Source organism: Cucurbita moschata, unplaced genomic scaffold, assembly GCF_002738365.1.
Source record: "Cucurbita moschata cultivar Rifu unplaced genomic scaffold, Cmos_1.0 Cmo_Scf00021, whole genome shotgun sequence".
NCBI classification, from domain to species: domain Eukaryota; kingdom Viridiplantae; phylum Streptophyta; class Magnoliopsida; order Cucurbitales; family Cucurbitaceae; genus Cucurbita; species Cucurbita moschata.
This window is the reverse complement of record NW_019268537.1, coordinates 2,977,843-2,992,401: the sequence shown is the minus strand read 5'-3', so window position 1 is coordinate 2,992,401 and position 14,559 is coordinate 2,977,843. Positions and strand designations below refer to the sequence as shown.

The window sequence follows — 14,559 nt, the reverse complement described above, 5'->3', positions numbered from 1 at the left end:
AAAAACTAGTTCTGCTCATTACAAAGCAAATCAATATCACACCCAGTCACCCTTTATTTGCTTTGGCACAAAAAACACGATGCCAACAAGTTCATAGCAATTATTAACTAGAAGGATGATATCCCAGCAAGTTTGCGAAACTTCTCATAAGACACCCAGAAGACAAATTGCCAAGGACCAAGCCTTGCCCAAGTAGGAAAGAATCCCTTCCACAGAGCTCTCAATCCTTCAATTTTAACCGTCTTCACGAGACAATCATACGCGCCGTTGTACATGGTCGTTCCTTCCTTGCTAGCAGCTTGATTCATCATTCTTGTCTTCACAACATCAGCTGGACAACTCAGGGCAGTTGCAGACAGACCAGACATTACAGAAGCTAAGGTGTGGCCAAAAATATTATCCCCAGCTATTTGATTCCGAATAACAAAACGCTTTGCATGATCATAGCAGGCTAATTCTCCCATGTTCACCAAAAATGCTCTTTGAACATTTGGGACAACCCCTTTCCAAAGCCCCATAATCCCTTCTCCACGCACTATTTTAGTAAAGGCGTCGAGAGGACCTGAGTATCTGGGTTGCAGACCTTGGCTCATTAGACGGCCATCAGCTTGCATCCTCACCTTAACAAGATCAGCAGGGCTTGCCACTACCTGTGGTACTAATGGTATACAAAAATATATTGATATTTAGTAAAGGATATCAATAAAATATTCAGTTTTCAGTAATCTATATGCTTAAACTTTGAATTTAGTGGTAGTTTAATGTGGTATTAGAGCAAAAAGTTCATGCACTTGAGTAGTATAGATACAGCACAAGGCGTACAGACAGTTTAGACAGTGCCTGTGATTTTCAGTCCATCCCAGATTCTAAAATTTGAAGCACTGAAAGAATTGTTTATCATCAATCAATTCCAACATGTTACAATTCAGAGGATCATACATTTCATGTACTGTTAGTAACTCGATTAGCTAAATTTCTTGACATTGCAGTTCATTGGCAAATCCAAGTCTCTAAAATGTGCAATATCGTTAATCAGAGCCCTAGTAAAATGATAATATGGAAAATTGGAACCTGAGCAATGGAGCCGGAGATTCCACCGACAAGGGCCTTGGCAGGGAGGGAAACAGAGCCGCCATCGGACGCAAGGAAGAGGGATCGAAGGTGCTCGTATCCAACAATTCGTATGGGCGTGTAGAAGAGGTGCCGGAGAATCGCGGGAGACAGGCCCTTGTAGAGGCCAAAAGGACCTTGGTCCTTCACGATGGCTGAAGCCACTCGGAAGGCATTTGTGGAACGAGAGGAGGAGGAAGACTCGCCGTGGAGCTGAAGCCTGGTCTTAGTGAGGTCTATGGGGAAGGTAGTGGATTCGGCCACCATGGCGGAGAGGGCGGTGAGCAACATTTTGGTGTTGGGATTGTGGCGTCCATGTTCTTCGCTTGTCTTCATCGATCAGTCCCCGAAACCCTATTCCAACTCCAAAATTCTGGGTAATCCTAATTCTATTAAATTTTTATGCCCAACGTCGATGGATCACAATGGGGTGGATGTTTCCCTCATAGTTCTTGATTTTTTTTTTCTTTTTTTTTTTTTGTCAGACAAAGATGTTTTTTTTTTCCTACTTTGATATCATTTCTAACGACTCTAGGTCCAATATTAAATCCCATCACACTTGAATATTGTGAATATTAGGATGGAAATTAAAGTATTACCTTTAATTGATAAAGATTGTTTTCAACACAATTACCATAGCAAGAATTTCAAGTTCATCTTGACCTTTAGAGGTATCAATTTCAAACATCTGTTATGTTATCTAGTCAATGATATATGTCTTAATTAATTGAATTGGACTTGTTCTTATCCTTTTTAAGTTGCCAATCACTAAAATCTATTTATTTTTAAATATTTTTAAATTACAAACTTATGAAACTAATTAACTACACCAAGTTAATTTTTTTAGTTTAATATAATTTTAGCCTGACAAATTTGTAAATTTTAGAGAATAATTGAAACAATCCAAACCCCTCCTAATATATCTGTTTTGGCCGGTTACCCATCGTTGTTAGTCTCACAGTTTTAGAACACGTCTACCAGGGAGAGATTTACACACTCTTATACAAAAAATGTTTCATTTCCATCCTCAACCAATAGGCTTAGGACTCTTCCAATAATTTTGACAATCTTAAATTAAACGTGTGATAAAAAGTTTAGGGGTAAGAGTTTAAGTATAATCATTAGTAAAATCTAAAATTTATCGTCATGAACGGAGTTTAATTAAGTTTAAAATCTAATATTTCATTACAAATATGGAGGGTGAGATTCAAATATCTTTCATAAGGAGTAATTTTGTATTTTTCTCAAAAAAATTTTTTTTGGGAATTTATATATTAATTAAAATAAAAAAAATTTATATTCATCTTTAGGCGAGTTTAATTAAGGAAAAGAACAGTTAACTAAATAGGATTAGCGCCTAAAATCGTAATTACTGAATTAATATCGATAATGAACGGCCCCAACATAACCGTTGGTCCGTTAAACTTTTTAAAAGCATTCGAGTCCAAATGGAAGAGAGAGGGAAAGAGATTCGCTATATGACCGTTACAATCCCACAATTCAAATTTTCCCCAAAATTTACAACGATCGAAGAGAAGAAAAACAACCGTTTTCACTTTTCAACTCGGCTTCGAAAATGGCTATGGAGGACCAAGAGCTCAAGGACCCAGAAATGGTGGAAGCAGAGATGCAACTTCTCAGATCCAGAGCCACAGAGCTCCTTCTCAGAGAAGAATGGAACGATGCCGTTTACACCTACTCCCAATTCATCACGCTCTGCAGAACCCAAACGGCGGCTACAGATCACCATCTTCCGAAACTTCAGAAATCTCTCTGCTTAGCCCTCTGTAACAGAGCTGAAGCTCGATCTAAGCTCAGAAATTTCGAAGAAGCCTTGAAGGATTGCGATGAAGCTTTGAAAATCGAGTGCACCCACTTCAAAACTCTGCTCTGTAAAGGTAAAATTCTTTTGAATCTCAACAGGTACTCTTCGGCATTGGAATGCTTCAAAACAGCTCTGGTTGATCCACAGGTAAGTGGGAGCTCTGAAAATCTTAATGGGTATCTTGAAAAATGTAAGAAGTTCGAACATTTGTCCAAGACTGGAGCTTTTGATATATCTGATTGGATTCTAAATGGGTTTAGTGGGAAACCCCCAGAATTGGCTGAATTCATCGGTCCAGTGCAGATTAGAAGATCTGGGATCAGTGGACGTGGGCTTTTTGCGACGAAGAATGTAGATTCTGGGACGTTGCTGCTAGTCACCAAAGCAATCGCCATTGAAAGAGGGATTTTGCCAGAAAATTGCGACGAAAATGCTCAATTGGTAATGTGGAAGAATTTCGTTGATAAAGTCACCGATTCTGCCACAAAAAGCACCAAGACAAAGAATCTGATTGGTTTACTTTCGACTGGTGAAGCAGAGGACGATCTCGATGTTCCTGAGATGAGTGTCTTCAAGCCAGAAACAGAGGATCAGATTAGATCCACGGAAATGAGTAAAATCCTCAGTGTTTTGGATATCAACGCGCTAGTTGAAGATGCAGCTTCCGCGAAAGTTCTAGGCAAAAACAGCGATTACTATGGAGTTGGTCTGTGGGTTTTAGCGTCATTCATCAACCATTCATGTAGTCCCAATGCGAGACGCTTACACATTGGAGATCACATCATGGTGCACGCATCTAGAGACATAAAAACAGGGGAAGAGATCACATTCGCATATTTCGATCCCCTGTCGCCATGGAAAGACCGAAAGAGAATGTCGGAGACATGGGGTTTCAATTGCAAATGCAAAAGGTGCAGATTCGAAGAACAAATGAGCAAGAAAGAAGAGATAAAAGAGATTGAAATGGGAGGAGGAACTGAAAGGGGCAGGGGCATTGAAACAGGGGCTGCCATTTACAAGTTGGAGGAAGGAATGAGGCGATGGATGGTGAGGGGAAAAGAGAAGGGATACTTGAGGGCATCATTTTGGGAGTCATACTTTGAAGTGTTCAGTTCAGAGAAGGCAATGAAGAAATGGGGAAGGAGAATTCAAGGAATGGAAATGGTGGTGGAGAGCGTAGTAGACGCAGTGGGGAGTGATGAGAGAGTGATGAAGACGATGGTGGAAAGGTTCAAGAGAAATGGGAATGGCGGTGGGGCTTTGGAAATGGAAAGGGTTTTGAAATTGGGGCGAGGGGTTTATGGGAAGGTGATGAAGAAACAGGCTCTGAGGTCACTTCTTGAGCTTGGCAGCCATGAATATGCTTACTAGCTTCTGTACCTATCACTCTGTTTTTTTCTTTTTTTGTGTTCTTCTCTGTTTTGTTCTTCCCATATGCTTCTGATTTGTGAAGCCTTTTTTTGTTCTCTAATTGTCTGAATTGCTTCCTCAAATTAAGAGGGAACATGTTCAATAAAGATTCAAACAGCCCTTAAGGTAATTTTTCATAATATACAAAATAAAGAAGCATTTTTTATGAGTGTGTGTAAACTTTTGCGCGTTTTAAAAATCTTGAGGGAAAACTCGAAAGGGAAAGCTTAAAGAGGACAATATTCGCTAGCGGTGGGTTTGTGTAATGACCTAGATCCACCGCTTCCCCTCAAGGCTTTAAAACGCGTCTACTAGAGGAAGGTTTCCGCACCCTTATTAAGGGTGATTTGTTCTCCTCCCCAACCACTGTGGGACATCAGAGTTTGATTATTACAAATGGTATCAGAGCCAAACACCATATCAGTTGGAGAGGGCGGTGTGCCAAGGAAGACACTGACCCCAAGGAAGTGGATTGTGAGATCTCATGTCAGTTAGAGAGGGCGATGTGCTAGTGAAGACATTTTAAGGCCCTGAAAGAGGGTGGATTGTAATTGGAGAGTGAAACGAAACACATTATGAGATCTCACATCAGTTGAAAATGGCAGTGTCCCAGCAAAGACGTTGGGCCCAACAAAATAAGTGAATATATGATATTCTCACTTTGCAAATGAGAAGTGCAATTTTGTTAAAATAAAATGATTATTTAATCCAACAAAACAAGTAATGTCATCCACCAAATTATTGGATTATAATATGTTGTCACAATCTTAATGTCATTTCTAATTTTGTCACGTTGTATTCTTTATAAATAAAATTTATTTAACAGTTTATCCACAATCCACAGCAGCCACACGTGAAGTTTATCTCATCGCATTCATCGTCACCGTTTTCCTTATTTTAATTAACTCTCTATACCCAAAATACTATTTTTTTAAATAAAATAATAAAATGATTTCTAATTTTAATTTTAAAAGTATTATTTTTCAATTTGATTTAAAAAAATTAAAAAGTTTTATACACATGTAAACCTCATGCATTAATAATTTTAAAATGAAATAAATTGATTTACTTATATAATATCTAAAATTTGGTATAAATTGTTTTTTTTTTTCAGAAAATTAAATTACATAAGACCAACTATTTAGTAAAGCGCCTTTAATTATTCTCCCATCGTAATTGGTAGAAAAAAGAATTCCACGTCAGATAAACAATATGGAATCCTCACTGATCCCGATGCCACGCGTCCATGTGGTGTCGTGTTGTGCAGAAAATTAAATATTAAGAATATAAAATTTGTCGACGTGGATGGCTGACTTGGTTGGATAACAACCAGAAGCAATCAATCTTCTCCGCCTAATTCGCTTCATTTTAGTGCTTATCCTAATCTCTAATCTCCAAGGTTAAGGGACACGAGGCCAACTCCTGCTACACGTGGCACCTTCTAATCGTCCATTTCTTCACCAATCCCTAATCAGCCGGAAAACGAATCACCTAATCACAACTCTCTCTCTTTCTCTCTCTATCCTACGTGGGCCTATTCTCCTTTGTCCTTCATGAAACTTCCTTAAATATCCTGACGACATCATCATCTTAAAAATAAAAAAAATAAAAAAAAATAAATAAAATTTAATATTCCATTAGAACAACCCATAATGTTCCAATAATTTATTTTTCGTAGCATTTTTTTTTTGTCGTTTACGTAAAGAGGTAACATAACTTCTTCAAATTGGCTAGTGTCATTTTTTTGAAAAATGAAAAAAGTCATCAATCATACTCGTTAGAAAAATTGACCAAAAAACAGCATGGACGTAAAGTTTTATTCTTTATTTCACTATAAACATCTTTTACTAATAAAAATTCATACTCTGTCTCTTAACAAAGTGAGACTTGTAATCACAAATCTCCATAATAGTCTGATGTTGTCAATTTTAAAGATAAACTCTTGTCATGTATTACTGTCAACCTCGCGGTTTTAAAACATGTTTTATTCTTCTCTCCAACTGGTGTGAGATCTCACATTTCACCTTTCGTGGAGGCCAATGTTTGACTCTATACAACTTGTTACAATCCAAGCCCATCTTTAGCAAATATTGTCTACGGTAGCTCATTACGTATCGTCGTTAACCTCACAATTTTAAAACACGTCTACTAGGGAGGGGTTTACACACTTTTGTAAAGAATGTTTCGTTCCCCTCTCCAACGTGGGATTTGACATAAAACCATGATCATCCCCTAACAGATGTTGGAAAATTCATGTAAATTTTTTTGTATCGAGATGGGGAATAGGCGGTTATGAAATTGAAAAAATGGGAGAGAATAGAAAAGAAAAGAAGGGTGTGGAGGAATGAGGGAAGTCCCAAATGTCAAGTAATGAATGGGAGAAGAAGATAGAAGAAGTGTGAAAGATAAGACCACCAGATGGTTTAAAAATGGCATCTTTTATTAATATTCGGATAAGATTATGATATCCATAAAGTAAAAAGAAAATAAAAATAATAAATAAAGAATTATGGGAATGGGAACTTGAAAGCTTGTTCGTCTAGGAAAGCCGCCAACAAAGGAAGATGAAGTCAAACAACAGACCAATCAGAAGCTGCCACTCCCACAAAACGACCAAACCCACCAAACATAAAACCCTCGTTCATCTCCTTTCCAACATTTCTAAAACCTCCATTTCTTCCACTGCTTGCCTTATCCTAATTCATTCCTCCCCTTCTTCTTCTTCGTTTACTGTTTCATTGGCTGTTTGAATCCCAAAATCACTCCACAAATGAAGGAGAAAGGTTGCAGCGACCTCCCCCCCGGCTTCAGATTTCACCCAACTGACGAGGAATTGATCATGTTTTACCTCAGAAACCAAGCCACTTCCAACCCATGTCCTGTCTCCATAATCCCCGAAGTTGATATCTACAAGTTCGATCCTTGGGATTTGCCTGGTTACTTTCCACACCCTTCCCTTTATATTTTTATGTTATTTTGCTCATCTACTCATCTTTCAAATCAACTCTTGCAGAGAAGGCTGATTCAGGTGAAAATGAGTGGTACTTCTTCAGCCCAAGAGACCGAAAGTACCCGAACGGGGTTCGCCCCAATCGTGCCGCGGTATCCGGGTACTGGAAGGCGACCGGGACGGATAAGGCGATATACAGCGCATCGAAGTATGTCGGAGTGAAGAAAGCTTTGGTTTTTTACAAGGGGAAGCCGCCAAAAGGCGTGAAGACTGATTGGATCATGCATGAGTATCGTTTGATTGAATCAAACAAGCGATCAATCAAGCAATCAGGGTCCATGAGGGTAAGTCTTCAAGAATCTCTTTTGGAAATTTGTTGAAGATCAGACAGTAACATTAATGGGGTGTGTTTGTTTTGTGGGTGTTTCAGCTGGATGATTGGGTTCTATGTAGAATCTACAAGAAGAGGCATTCAAACAAGGGGTTATCAGAGGAAAAAACAGAGGAATTAGCAGCACAAAACGAGGTAGGAGAAGGCAATGGACAACAAATGATGAAGTTTCCAAGGACTTTCTCCATAACCCATCTCTTGGATTTGGATTATTTGGGCCCCATTTCTCAGCTGTTCAATGATAATTCAAGTGCTAACCCAACTCTTGGGTTTCAAAGCACTGCAGCCCATACAAACGTCGGCAAAGTAGAGCAAGGAGCAACGCCATTCGACTACTCCTCTGCTACACCAGATTTTAACCAACCCTTCTTCCTCAATCCTGCCTACGATTGGAATGCCTTGAGCCGCTGAAACAAGAACAAACAACAAACAACAAACAACAAAACAAAACAAAAAACAAAAAAAGCTCCCAGAATCAAACCCATCAAAGCAATAGATCCAATTAGTTCAGGAAAAAAATTGTGAATACTGTTTGTTTAAAGCCACAGTTTCCATATATATTGAATGTCAAGATATTCTAAAGCTTTTTTTAGTTTAATCGGTGGAATTCGAACCTCTGACCTCTCACGTGGAGAGCCAATACGAATTGGAATGTGTATTAGAATCATTAATTTGAGAAAGGATAAAGATTCGGAAGCTGTATACAATTAAAGTAGGGTATGGCTGCCATCAAGAATATGTGGTTTTGTTTTTATTTGTGTACGCCAATTCTTACACGAAACCCATCGGCATTCGACATGGTGTTGCTTATCCCAAACGACAAGTCGGCTAACAACAAAGAGACAGATAATCATAATTTTTTTTTTTTTTTTTTTTTGGTTAAAAAGGTCAAAGAGGCGCGTGGAAAGCAATGAAGAACGAACTTGTATGAAAAATGGGATTTTTATTTTTATTTTTTAATTTTATAAAAAAAAGTTGAAAATATAGAGGGAATACATCACAAGGTTGAATGGAATTAGTCACTTAATTATTAAATTATTGACTAATCATCGCCTAAACTAGTGGAATTTGAGTTTTATTTTTTTAAAATATTCTAAACTGTGGGCTAAGTTAAGGAAACATGATTTAGCTTCTTGGTTAGTTTATTAATTTATTGGTGGATCACACGAGCCACCATCATATCTTAATATTTTATTTTATTTAATTATTTTGGAAGAATTCACAAACTTCGTTTGCTTTCAATCAATAACAATGCTTTTATTGATATAAATTTTAAAAAATAAATTATATAAACGAGATATAATGAGTTGGATAATGGTCAGATATAATGTCTCTCAGAACTAATTAATTCATTGGCTACTTGAACACTCGTATTTCTGTGAAAAATATGAATTCTAAATATTAGTAGAAAAAAATAATGATGGTGCAAAAGCGAATCATAATTTAATATTAATTAATTGACACTAAGTTTGTGAGGTCCCCTCCAAATTAAGAAGTAGGCGAGCGTTTACCTTTCCTTCAAATTTTATTAATTAATTTTTCATTTAGTGAAATTTGACTCTGAAAATGGTCCAAACGATATTTATTACGATTTTATTTTGTTAAAGGTATTGACCTAATTTATTTTGTAATTATTTTCATAAACAATATAGAATAAATTTGAGCTGGAAAGAGTTTTGCTGACTAAATTTATTTAATAATTAGGCTAAATGGATAAGAATATCTAAATTTTGTATAAAATTAAAAGGTATTTTTATTAATTTAACCTAATAATTATTTAATTTAATATCATAGAAATGAATAAAAAATGGGAGTGTTCTCATAAAACCCACGTGGGCCCAAAATGGAAAGCCCAATAATCATAATGGACTAATAGTCCAGATCATGCGGCCCAAGAAGCAACGCCGATAACCCCGCGCTCTGTTCGGTTGGTACATACAAACACTGTTCCATCAGACTGGATTTAGGCAGAGGAAGAGAAACAGTCTGTTTACGCCGGATTTGCTTTTGATCCGTCCTCGGATCCTCCGCTTCTAATATATTCATCTTTTCTTATTGCGATCTGATTTCCGGTAACGTAAGTCATTCATCGATGCATTCTTCTGATTTTGGATCCTGTAATTGAACAACAATCTTCAATTGAATGAGTGACAAGTTGGTTAGATTTTGCTTGTATTGGCACTGTTCATTTGTTTCATTAGGTCTGTGGAAGCTAATTTCTATGTTAAATATGATTATTGCTTCTTGCTGATGAAGTCCGCATTGGTTAGATTTGGCTCCATTAATGAATCGGATTAGTTTTGTTTAGATTGGGGGCAAGGATAATGGGTTGAAAGTTTTGAATTCGGACTTCTTTTTGGGTTTGATTAAATTCGTGTTTAAATGGATCATTGTGGAAACTGTACGATTGACAGAGCGTCATAACTCAAAAGATTTATTCCAATTTGAGGCACTTATATTTTTTTTTCTGTCAATAATGGTATGCAAGAAGCTTTCTCGTTGTTGTTTTCTCCTATGTTTCGTATTTGGTTGAAATAAATGACTTTATCATACCAATCGGTAAAGTCCGGCACCTAGACCAATTACCTCATTCCGGCTACTGGAAAGCATATCATTTGAATTCATTTTGACCCGAATGCATATCTTGAGGTGCTTCAGTAAAATTTTCTAGAAATGACAGCATTTTCGTTGGAAGCGCTCTCTGTCAAAGGGAATGTTATTACAGTATTTGAGCGGTGACCGTGATTGCAGGGAAGTGATTTTTTAGCAACCTTTTTGACTTATTTTATTGCTTGCAGTTATATACCCATCACTTTCACCTATAGTTTTTGTAACGACGAGGGAACAATGTCAGAAAAAAATATCGAGGCTCATTGTGACAAATCTGAGGAAGAAATACAATGTCCAGATGAGAAAGAGAAGAATCCTATGCCTTCACAGCAGCAAGAGGTTAGTGCTGTTTCTGTATTTATGGTGTGCTCTTCTTGTATGAGTCTGTCATTGGAGAATGAAATGTAATGTTAGTTATTTCCTGTTTTCTTAGTGTCATCAATGTCCTTAGAACGAAACTTGTATGAAATTAGATAGACAGGAAAATCTCTGATTTTTGTGCCAAGATTTGGATGTGTGAGCAGCTTTTACTTGCCTTTGCATAAAGCTAACCTTAAAGGGGAAAAGATGAACGAAAATAGCCTTCATGAGGCAAGGGAAAAAAAATGTTTCTTTTTCCTGTCTTGGTTCCTGTTCTTAACTGCATGTGTGTAAGCGCGAGAATTTGTCCCAACTTTCTAGAAACTGTTGGTCTTGTGGTGTCACTAAGGTTTGTGGCTTTTGTTTTAACAGTCTGATAATGGATTTAAACAGGAGGAGATCATCAAGAAGAAGTACGGAGGAATTGTGCCAAAGAAGCCTCCTTTGATATCAAAAGTAATAATTAGTTGTGTTTTAAGTTACTCTTGTGGGATATTAGTTTTGATCCAAGTCCTCTATGCTGACAACTGCAAATGTTCCTTTTGTCTAGGACCATGAACGTGCCTTCTTCGATTCTGCTGATTGGGCATTAGGGAAGGTGCTCATTTAGATTTTACTAGGACTTTAAACTGCTCGTTGGATACTAAGATATAAATATGTGGACTACAATTTATTTTTTACGTTGATTGGGTGTCCCAAATTTGATGCGATTGTCTTGCCTAAGTACTCCTTTGACTTCTGTAACAGCAAGGAGGAGCTCAAAAACCTAAAGGACCACTTGAAGCACTCAGGCCAAAGTTGCAGGTGCATGATGTTTAATAATAGTGGGGTATCTCTGTCTGTTCATTATATTTGTACGTAATCTTTAAATGTATAAATTGGTAAACTTTTGCTCTTTAATAATAGTCTAGTAGCTACTTACCAATAGTGAATCCACCGACTTGCTAAGATGTACCAATTTTTTTTAATGTGAGGTTAATTGGTCTTCCAGAAAACAACTTGGAACTTTAGTAACAAATTGTCGTTTGAGACTTGTTAAGCCCCTTGTCCTGGGCATGTACTTTTCCTTCTTTTGTAGAGAAATGAATGAAAAATAAAGCATCGGTTCGCATGGAATGTGTGTACTTCACTGTGTTCATATGTTGTGATTATGTTGTTTGTAATATTTGCTGACGTTTTTATTACCATTTTGTCATAATCAGCCAAATCCACAGCAGCAAGTCCGTTCAAGGCGCTCGGCTTATGCTCCTTCCGATGGCGGTGAAGGTATGAGCCACAAATTCTCCTTTTTACTGCCAAGGCTTCTGATTTACAACAGGAAATGATAAATGCGGCGTTCATTTTCCTGCACTCGACAGGGAATGAAGGCAATATCGACCTTGCTGCAGAGGTTCAACAATCCACAATAGAAAGTGGTTGCAATGACCACGTTTCTGAGGTTAAAGTGTGCAAGGAATAGCTATCTGGACGAAACAACTTGATCCTCTTAGACCGAGCTGCATTCAGCAGTCCTTGAATGATATCGGCCAATAAGTGAAACATGCTGAGTTTTAAGCTTCACTTGTTATGATTGATCATGCAATGTGGGATGATGTAATGCTTTCTATGCTTTAAAGGTTATGAATTCAATCCTTATATTGCATTCGAGAATTATTTAGTCTTTTATAACTGGCTCTTTCTGGCCCAAATGCATTCAATACATATATTATACAGTAAATATATAAGCAGAATTTATACCCACCAGGTTTTCCTGTTCTGCATTTCTTGCTCGTTCTACCTATTTGACGTACTAATATGAGAGTAAGTTTATCGTAATCCATCACTATAAGCTTTTGGGTTCGGTACTGATTATCAAATTGAAGCAACATGATCCTTACCCCTGTCCACCGAGTCCAGCCATCTTCCCCAAAAGCAATGCTTTCCAACATGCGACACCTAAACCAGAGCAGTCCGGAAGCGCCAATGGGGAGCAATCTAAAGATAGTGTCACCATCACAGTTCCCCTTTATATGACCTTCAATGGCTTTTGCTAATTCATCCTCTGATTACGCTGTGCGTAACTTCTTTCGAAGCATACTGAAGACTGATGGGTTTTTCTCCCTAGATCAATACTCACATTTTACCTAAAAAAGACCCACATGATTAAGTTATTAGTTTTGTTGTGAATTGGCTGTTTAGAACAGTGTTCATCCTCCTAAGCCAGATTAGTACGAGGATTTCTATGCGGTTCTGGCTAATGGCATGAAATCGTATGATGCTGAGGTTAGCTTTCTTTTTATCTCTAGTGCTTTACTTTTACCTATGTATCCACTGTGTGTCAAATTATTATGGATTTTTGTCTATTTCGCCTTCAATCTTCTATGTTTAGTCGTTAAGTTAGCCTGTGGACCTCTGATTTTGGTTATTTGATGCTGTTCAGGTCTTCACATTGTCCTTCTCATCATCATTTATTTGCTTTAAGTGTATGGTCTTTACCTGATTCAGCTATTTCCAGCACCTCATAACTTCATCATGTGTTCGTTAAATGTGCCTATGCGCCTTCCTACTGTTGGATTGATGTGACTATAACTTATTATGTTAACTTCACCATGTGTTTGTTAAATGTACATTTTCCTTTTGGCCCGCGACAGATGTACTGAGTTTTGTATCATCTCCCTGGTGCAATGGTTTACCATAAATCTAGCACATTATAAATTGTTTTCATTGAACTTTGCAGGGTACCTCCGAAAATCCTGATTGTGGGAGCTCTACTTTCTCATATTCAGAGAGTAGCAAAACAGAACCCACAGCCAAGTTATGCTCATCCTCTAATTGGAACTGCACGAGTTGTTGTTCTTTCATGCCCAAACCCATTCATCCTTTAGACATTCCTATGCAAACATCCTCTGGAGAAGCTTTTGAATCTACTAATTTGGTGCAGAGTTTGATTCTCCTACTCTCCAAAGAGACACCCAACAATGGTGCAGTGCAAGTAGCAGCATTGATTTTGCTGATGTGTCCGAGCCACTCAAATCAATCTTTTAGAGTATCATGCGAGTATCATGCACGGTGCAACAACTCAAATCTACCTCTAGCAGATATTGTCTTCTTTGGGTTTTTCCCTTTGAGATTTTCCTCAAGGTTTTTAAAACGCGTGTACTAAAGAGAGGTTTCTATACTCTTATAAAGAATGTTTATGTGAAATCTTCTCACATATGAATTCAAATATGGGCTATGTGAAAGATATCTTTAACAGAGATCACTATGGAATCGACTCAGAATCGTGAGAAGTATTGATATACGTGTCATTATTTTTCATGCTGAATGCTTGAATCGGACTACTCAAAAGACACGTACGAGTGACCTATCGTTCCCGCTTTGTCCAAAACGTGAGGATCACCATTCTCCTGAGCAACGAGCAAATTTGAGATGGAGGCATGTGAATTCCCTCCCAAGGCCTAGACCCTGGACCAGCAAGGACGGACCACCAAGGCCATGGGGTTGTGCTTGAAGGCGCCTTACATGCACCTCCACAAAATATAATCCTTTTTGTTACCCAAAATTGTGTGAACAAAGGGAAATTCCAGAAAAGAATTCCAATCAAAGTTAACAACAAGTGGCTCAAATTCTTCAAAATTGTTGAGTGCAAGGCGACTTGACAAAGAATTTGTGGCTGTTCATGAACTTCAGCCGGACCCAGTATGAAACAATGATTGAACTATGCATAAAACACTCATGAAAAGGAAATTCCAAGAACTTTTCTTTTCAGAATCTTCTCTTGTTGAGTTGTATAATAGTTGAGTTGTGGGCAATACACGATGAACATGAACAGCTCATATTTTCATTTCTGTAATGAACACCAGCAGATAATGAAGAACATGCAAATGAATTCCGGTTGCACCATGAACAATCTGAGCCATAAAA

At 37.7% G+C, this 14,559-nt stretch overlaps 5 protein-coding genes across 6 annotated transcripts; 4 read left to right on the top strand and 1 right to left on the bottom strand.

Moving 5' to 3' along the window:
- On the bottom strand, positions 1-1,488 carry LOC111458911 (mitochondrial uncoupling protein 3). The gene is made up of 2 exons (XM_023101773.1): positions 1,072-1,488; positions 1-650 (listed from the first exon to the last, which is right to left on the bottom strand). The coding sequence occupies exons 1-2, from the start codon at positions 1,444-1,446 to the stop codon at positions 108-110; spliced, it is 918 nt and encodes a 305-aa protein (XP_022957541.1). The 5' UTR covers positions 1,447-1,488; the 3' UTR covers positions 1-107.
- Positions 1,489-2,580: 1,092 nt separating this feature from the next.
- LOC111458910 lies at positions 2,581-4,478 on the top strand. The gene has a single exon (XM_023101771.1). The coding sequence runs from the start codon at positions 2,687-2,689 to the stop codon at positions 4,304-4,306; it is 1,620 nt and encodes a 539-aa protein (XP_022957539.1). The 5' UTR covers positions 2,581-2,686; the 3' UTR covers positions 4,307-4,478.
- A 2,533-nt stretch (positions 4,479-7,011) lies between these two features.
- LOC111458912 (NAC transcription factor 29-like) lies at positions 7,012-8,440 on the top strand. The gene is made up of 3 exons (XM_023101774.1): positions 7,012-7,281; positions 7,359-7,639; positions 7,726-8,440. Exons 1-3 carry the CDS (start codon positions 7,116-7,118, stop codon positions 8,095-8,097), a joined length of 819 nt encoding a protein of 272 aa, XP_022957542.1. The 5' UTR covers positions 7,012-7,115; the 3' UTR covers positions 8,098-8,440.
- A 1,179-nt stretch (positions 8,441-9,619) lies between these two features.
- LOC111458917 lies at positions 9,620-12,339 on the top strand. Of its 2 annotated transcripts, none has more exons than XM_023101785.1 (7): positions 9,620-9,763; positions 10,485-10,635; positions 11,050-11,112; positions 11,207-11,254; positions 11,404-11,460; positions 11,859-11,922; positions 12,015-12,339. In XM_023101785.1, the coding sequence occupies exons 2-7, from the start codon at positions 10,534-10,536 to the stop codon at positions 12,113-12,115; spliced, it is 435 nt and encodes a 144-aa protein (XP_022957553.1). In that variant the 5' UTR covers positions 9,620-9,763; positions 10,485-10,533; the 3' UTR covers positions 12,116-12,339. The 2 variants fall into 2 exon arrangements, with proteins under 2 accessions (XP_022957553.1, XP_022957554.1); XM_023101786.1 differs by having other exon boundaries at positions 9,622-9,763; positions 10,367-10,635.
- LOC111458915 lies at positions 12,181-13,813 on the top strand. The gene is made up of 4 exons (XM_023101780.1): positions 12,181-12,272; positions 12,370-12,918; positions 13,076-13,118; positions 13,373-13,813. The coding sequence occupies exons 2-4, from the start codon at positions 12,908-12,910 to the stop codon at positions 13,796-13,798; spliced, it is 480 nt and encodes a 159-aa protein (XP_022957548.1). The 5' UTR covers positions 12,181-12,272; positions 12,370-12,907; the 3' UTR covers positions 13,799-13,813.
- The last annotated feature ends 746 nt before the right edge of the window (positions 13,814-14,559 follow it).

Excerpts from the sequence above, each read along its gene's own strand:
- LOC111458911 (XM_023101773.1), bottom strand. The coding sequence starts at position 1,446 with ATGAAGACAAGCGAAGAACATGGACGCCACAATCCCAACACCAAAATG. Across the intron at positions 651-1,071 it reads TCTCCGGCTCCATTGCTCAG|GTAGTGGCAAGCCCTGCTGA; the intron begins GTTCCAATTTTC and ends TTAGTACCACAG.
- LOC111458910 (XM_023101771.1), top strand. The coding sequence starts at position 2,687 with ATGGCTATGGAGGACCAAGAGCTCAAGGACCCAGAAATGGTGGAAGCA.
- LOC111458912 (XM_023101774.1), top strand. The coding sequence starts at position 7,116 with ATGAAGGAGAAAGGTTGCAGCGACCTCCCCCCCGGCTTCAGATTTCAC. Across the intron at positions 7,282-7,358 it reads CGATCCTTGGGATTTGCCTG|AGAAGGCTGATTCAGGTGAA; the intron begins GTTACTTTCCAC and ends CAACTCTTGCAG. Across the intron at positions 7,640-7,725 it reads AGCAATCAGGGTCCATGAGG|CTGGATGATTGGGTTCTATG; the intron begins GTAAGTCTTCAA and ends TGGGTGTTTCAG.
- LOC111458917 (XM_023101785.1), top strand. The coding sequence starts at position 10,534 with ATGTCAGAAAAAAATATCGAGGCTCATTGTGACAAATCTGAGGAAGAA. Across the intron at positions 11,113-11,206 it reads AGCCTCCTTTGATATCAAAA|GACCATGAACGTGCCTTCTT; the intron begins GTAATAATTAGT and ends CCTTTTGTCTAG. Across the intron at positions 11,461-11,858 it reads CACTCAGGCCAAAGTTGCAG|CCAAATCCACAGCAGCAAGT; the intron begins GTGCATGATGTT and ends TGTCATAATCAG.
- LOC111458915 (XM_023101780.1), top strand. Across the intron at positions 13,119-13,372 it reads ATCATTTATTTGCTTTAAGT|GGTACCTCCGAAAATCCTGA; the intron begins GTATGGTCTTTA and ends TGAACTTTGCAG.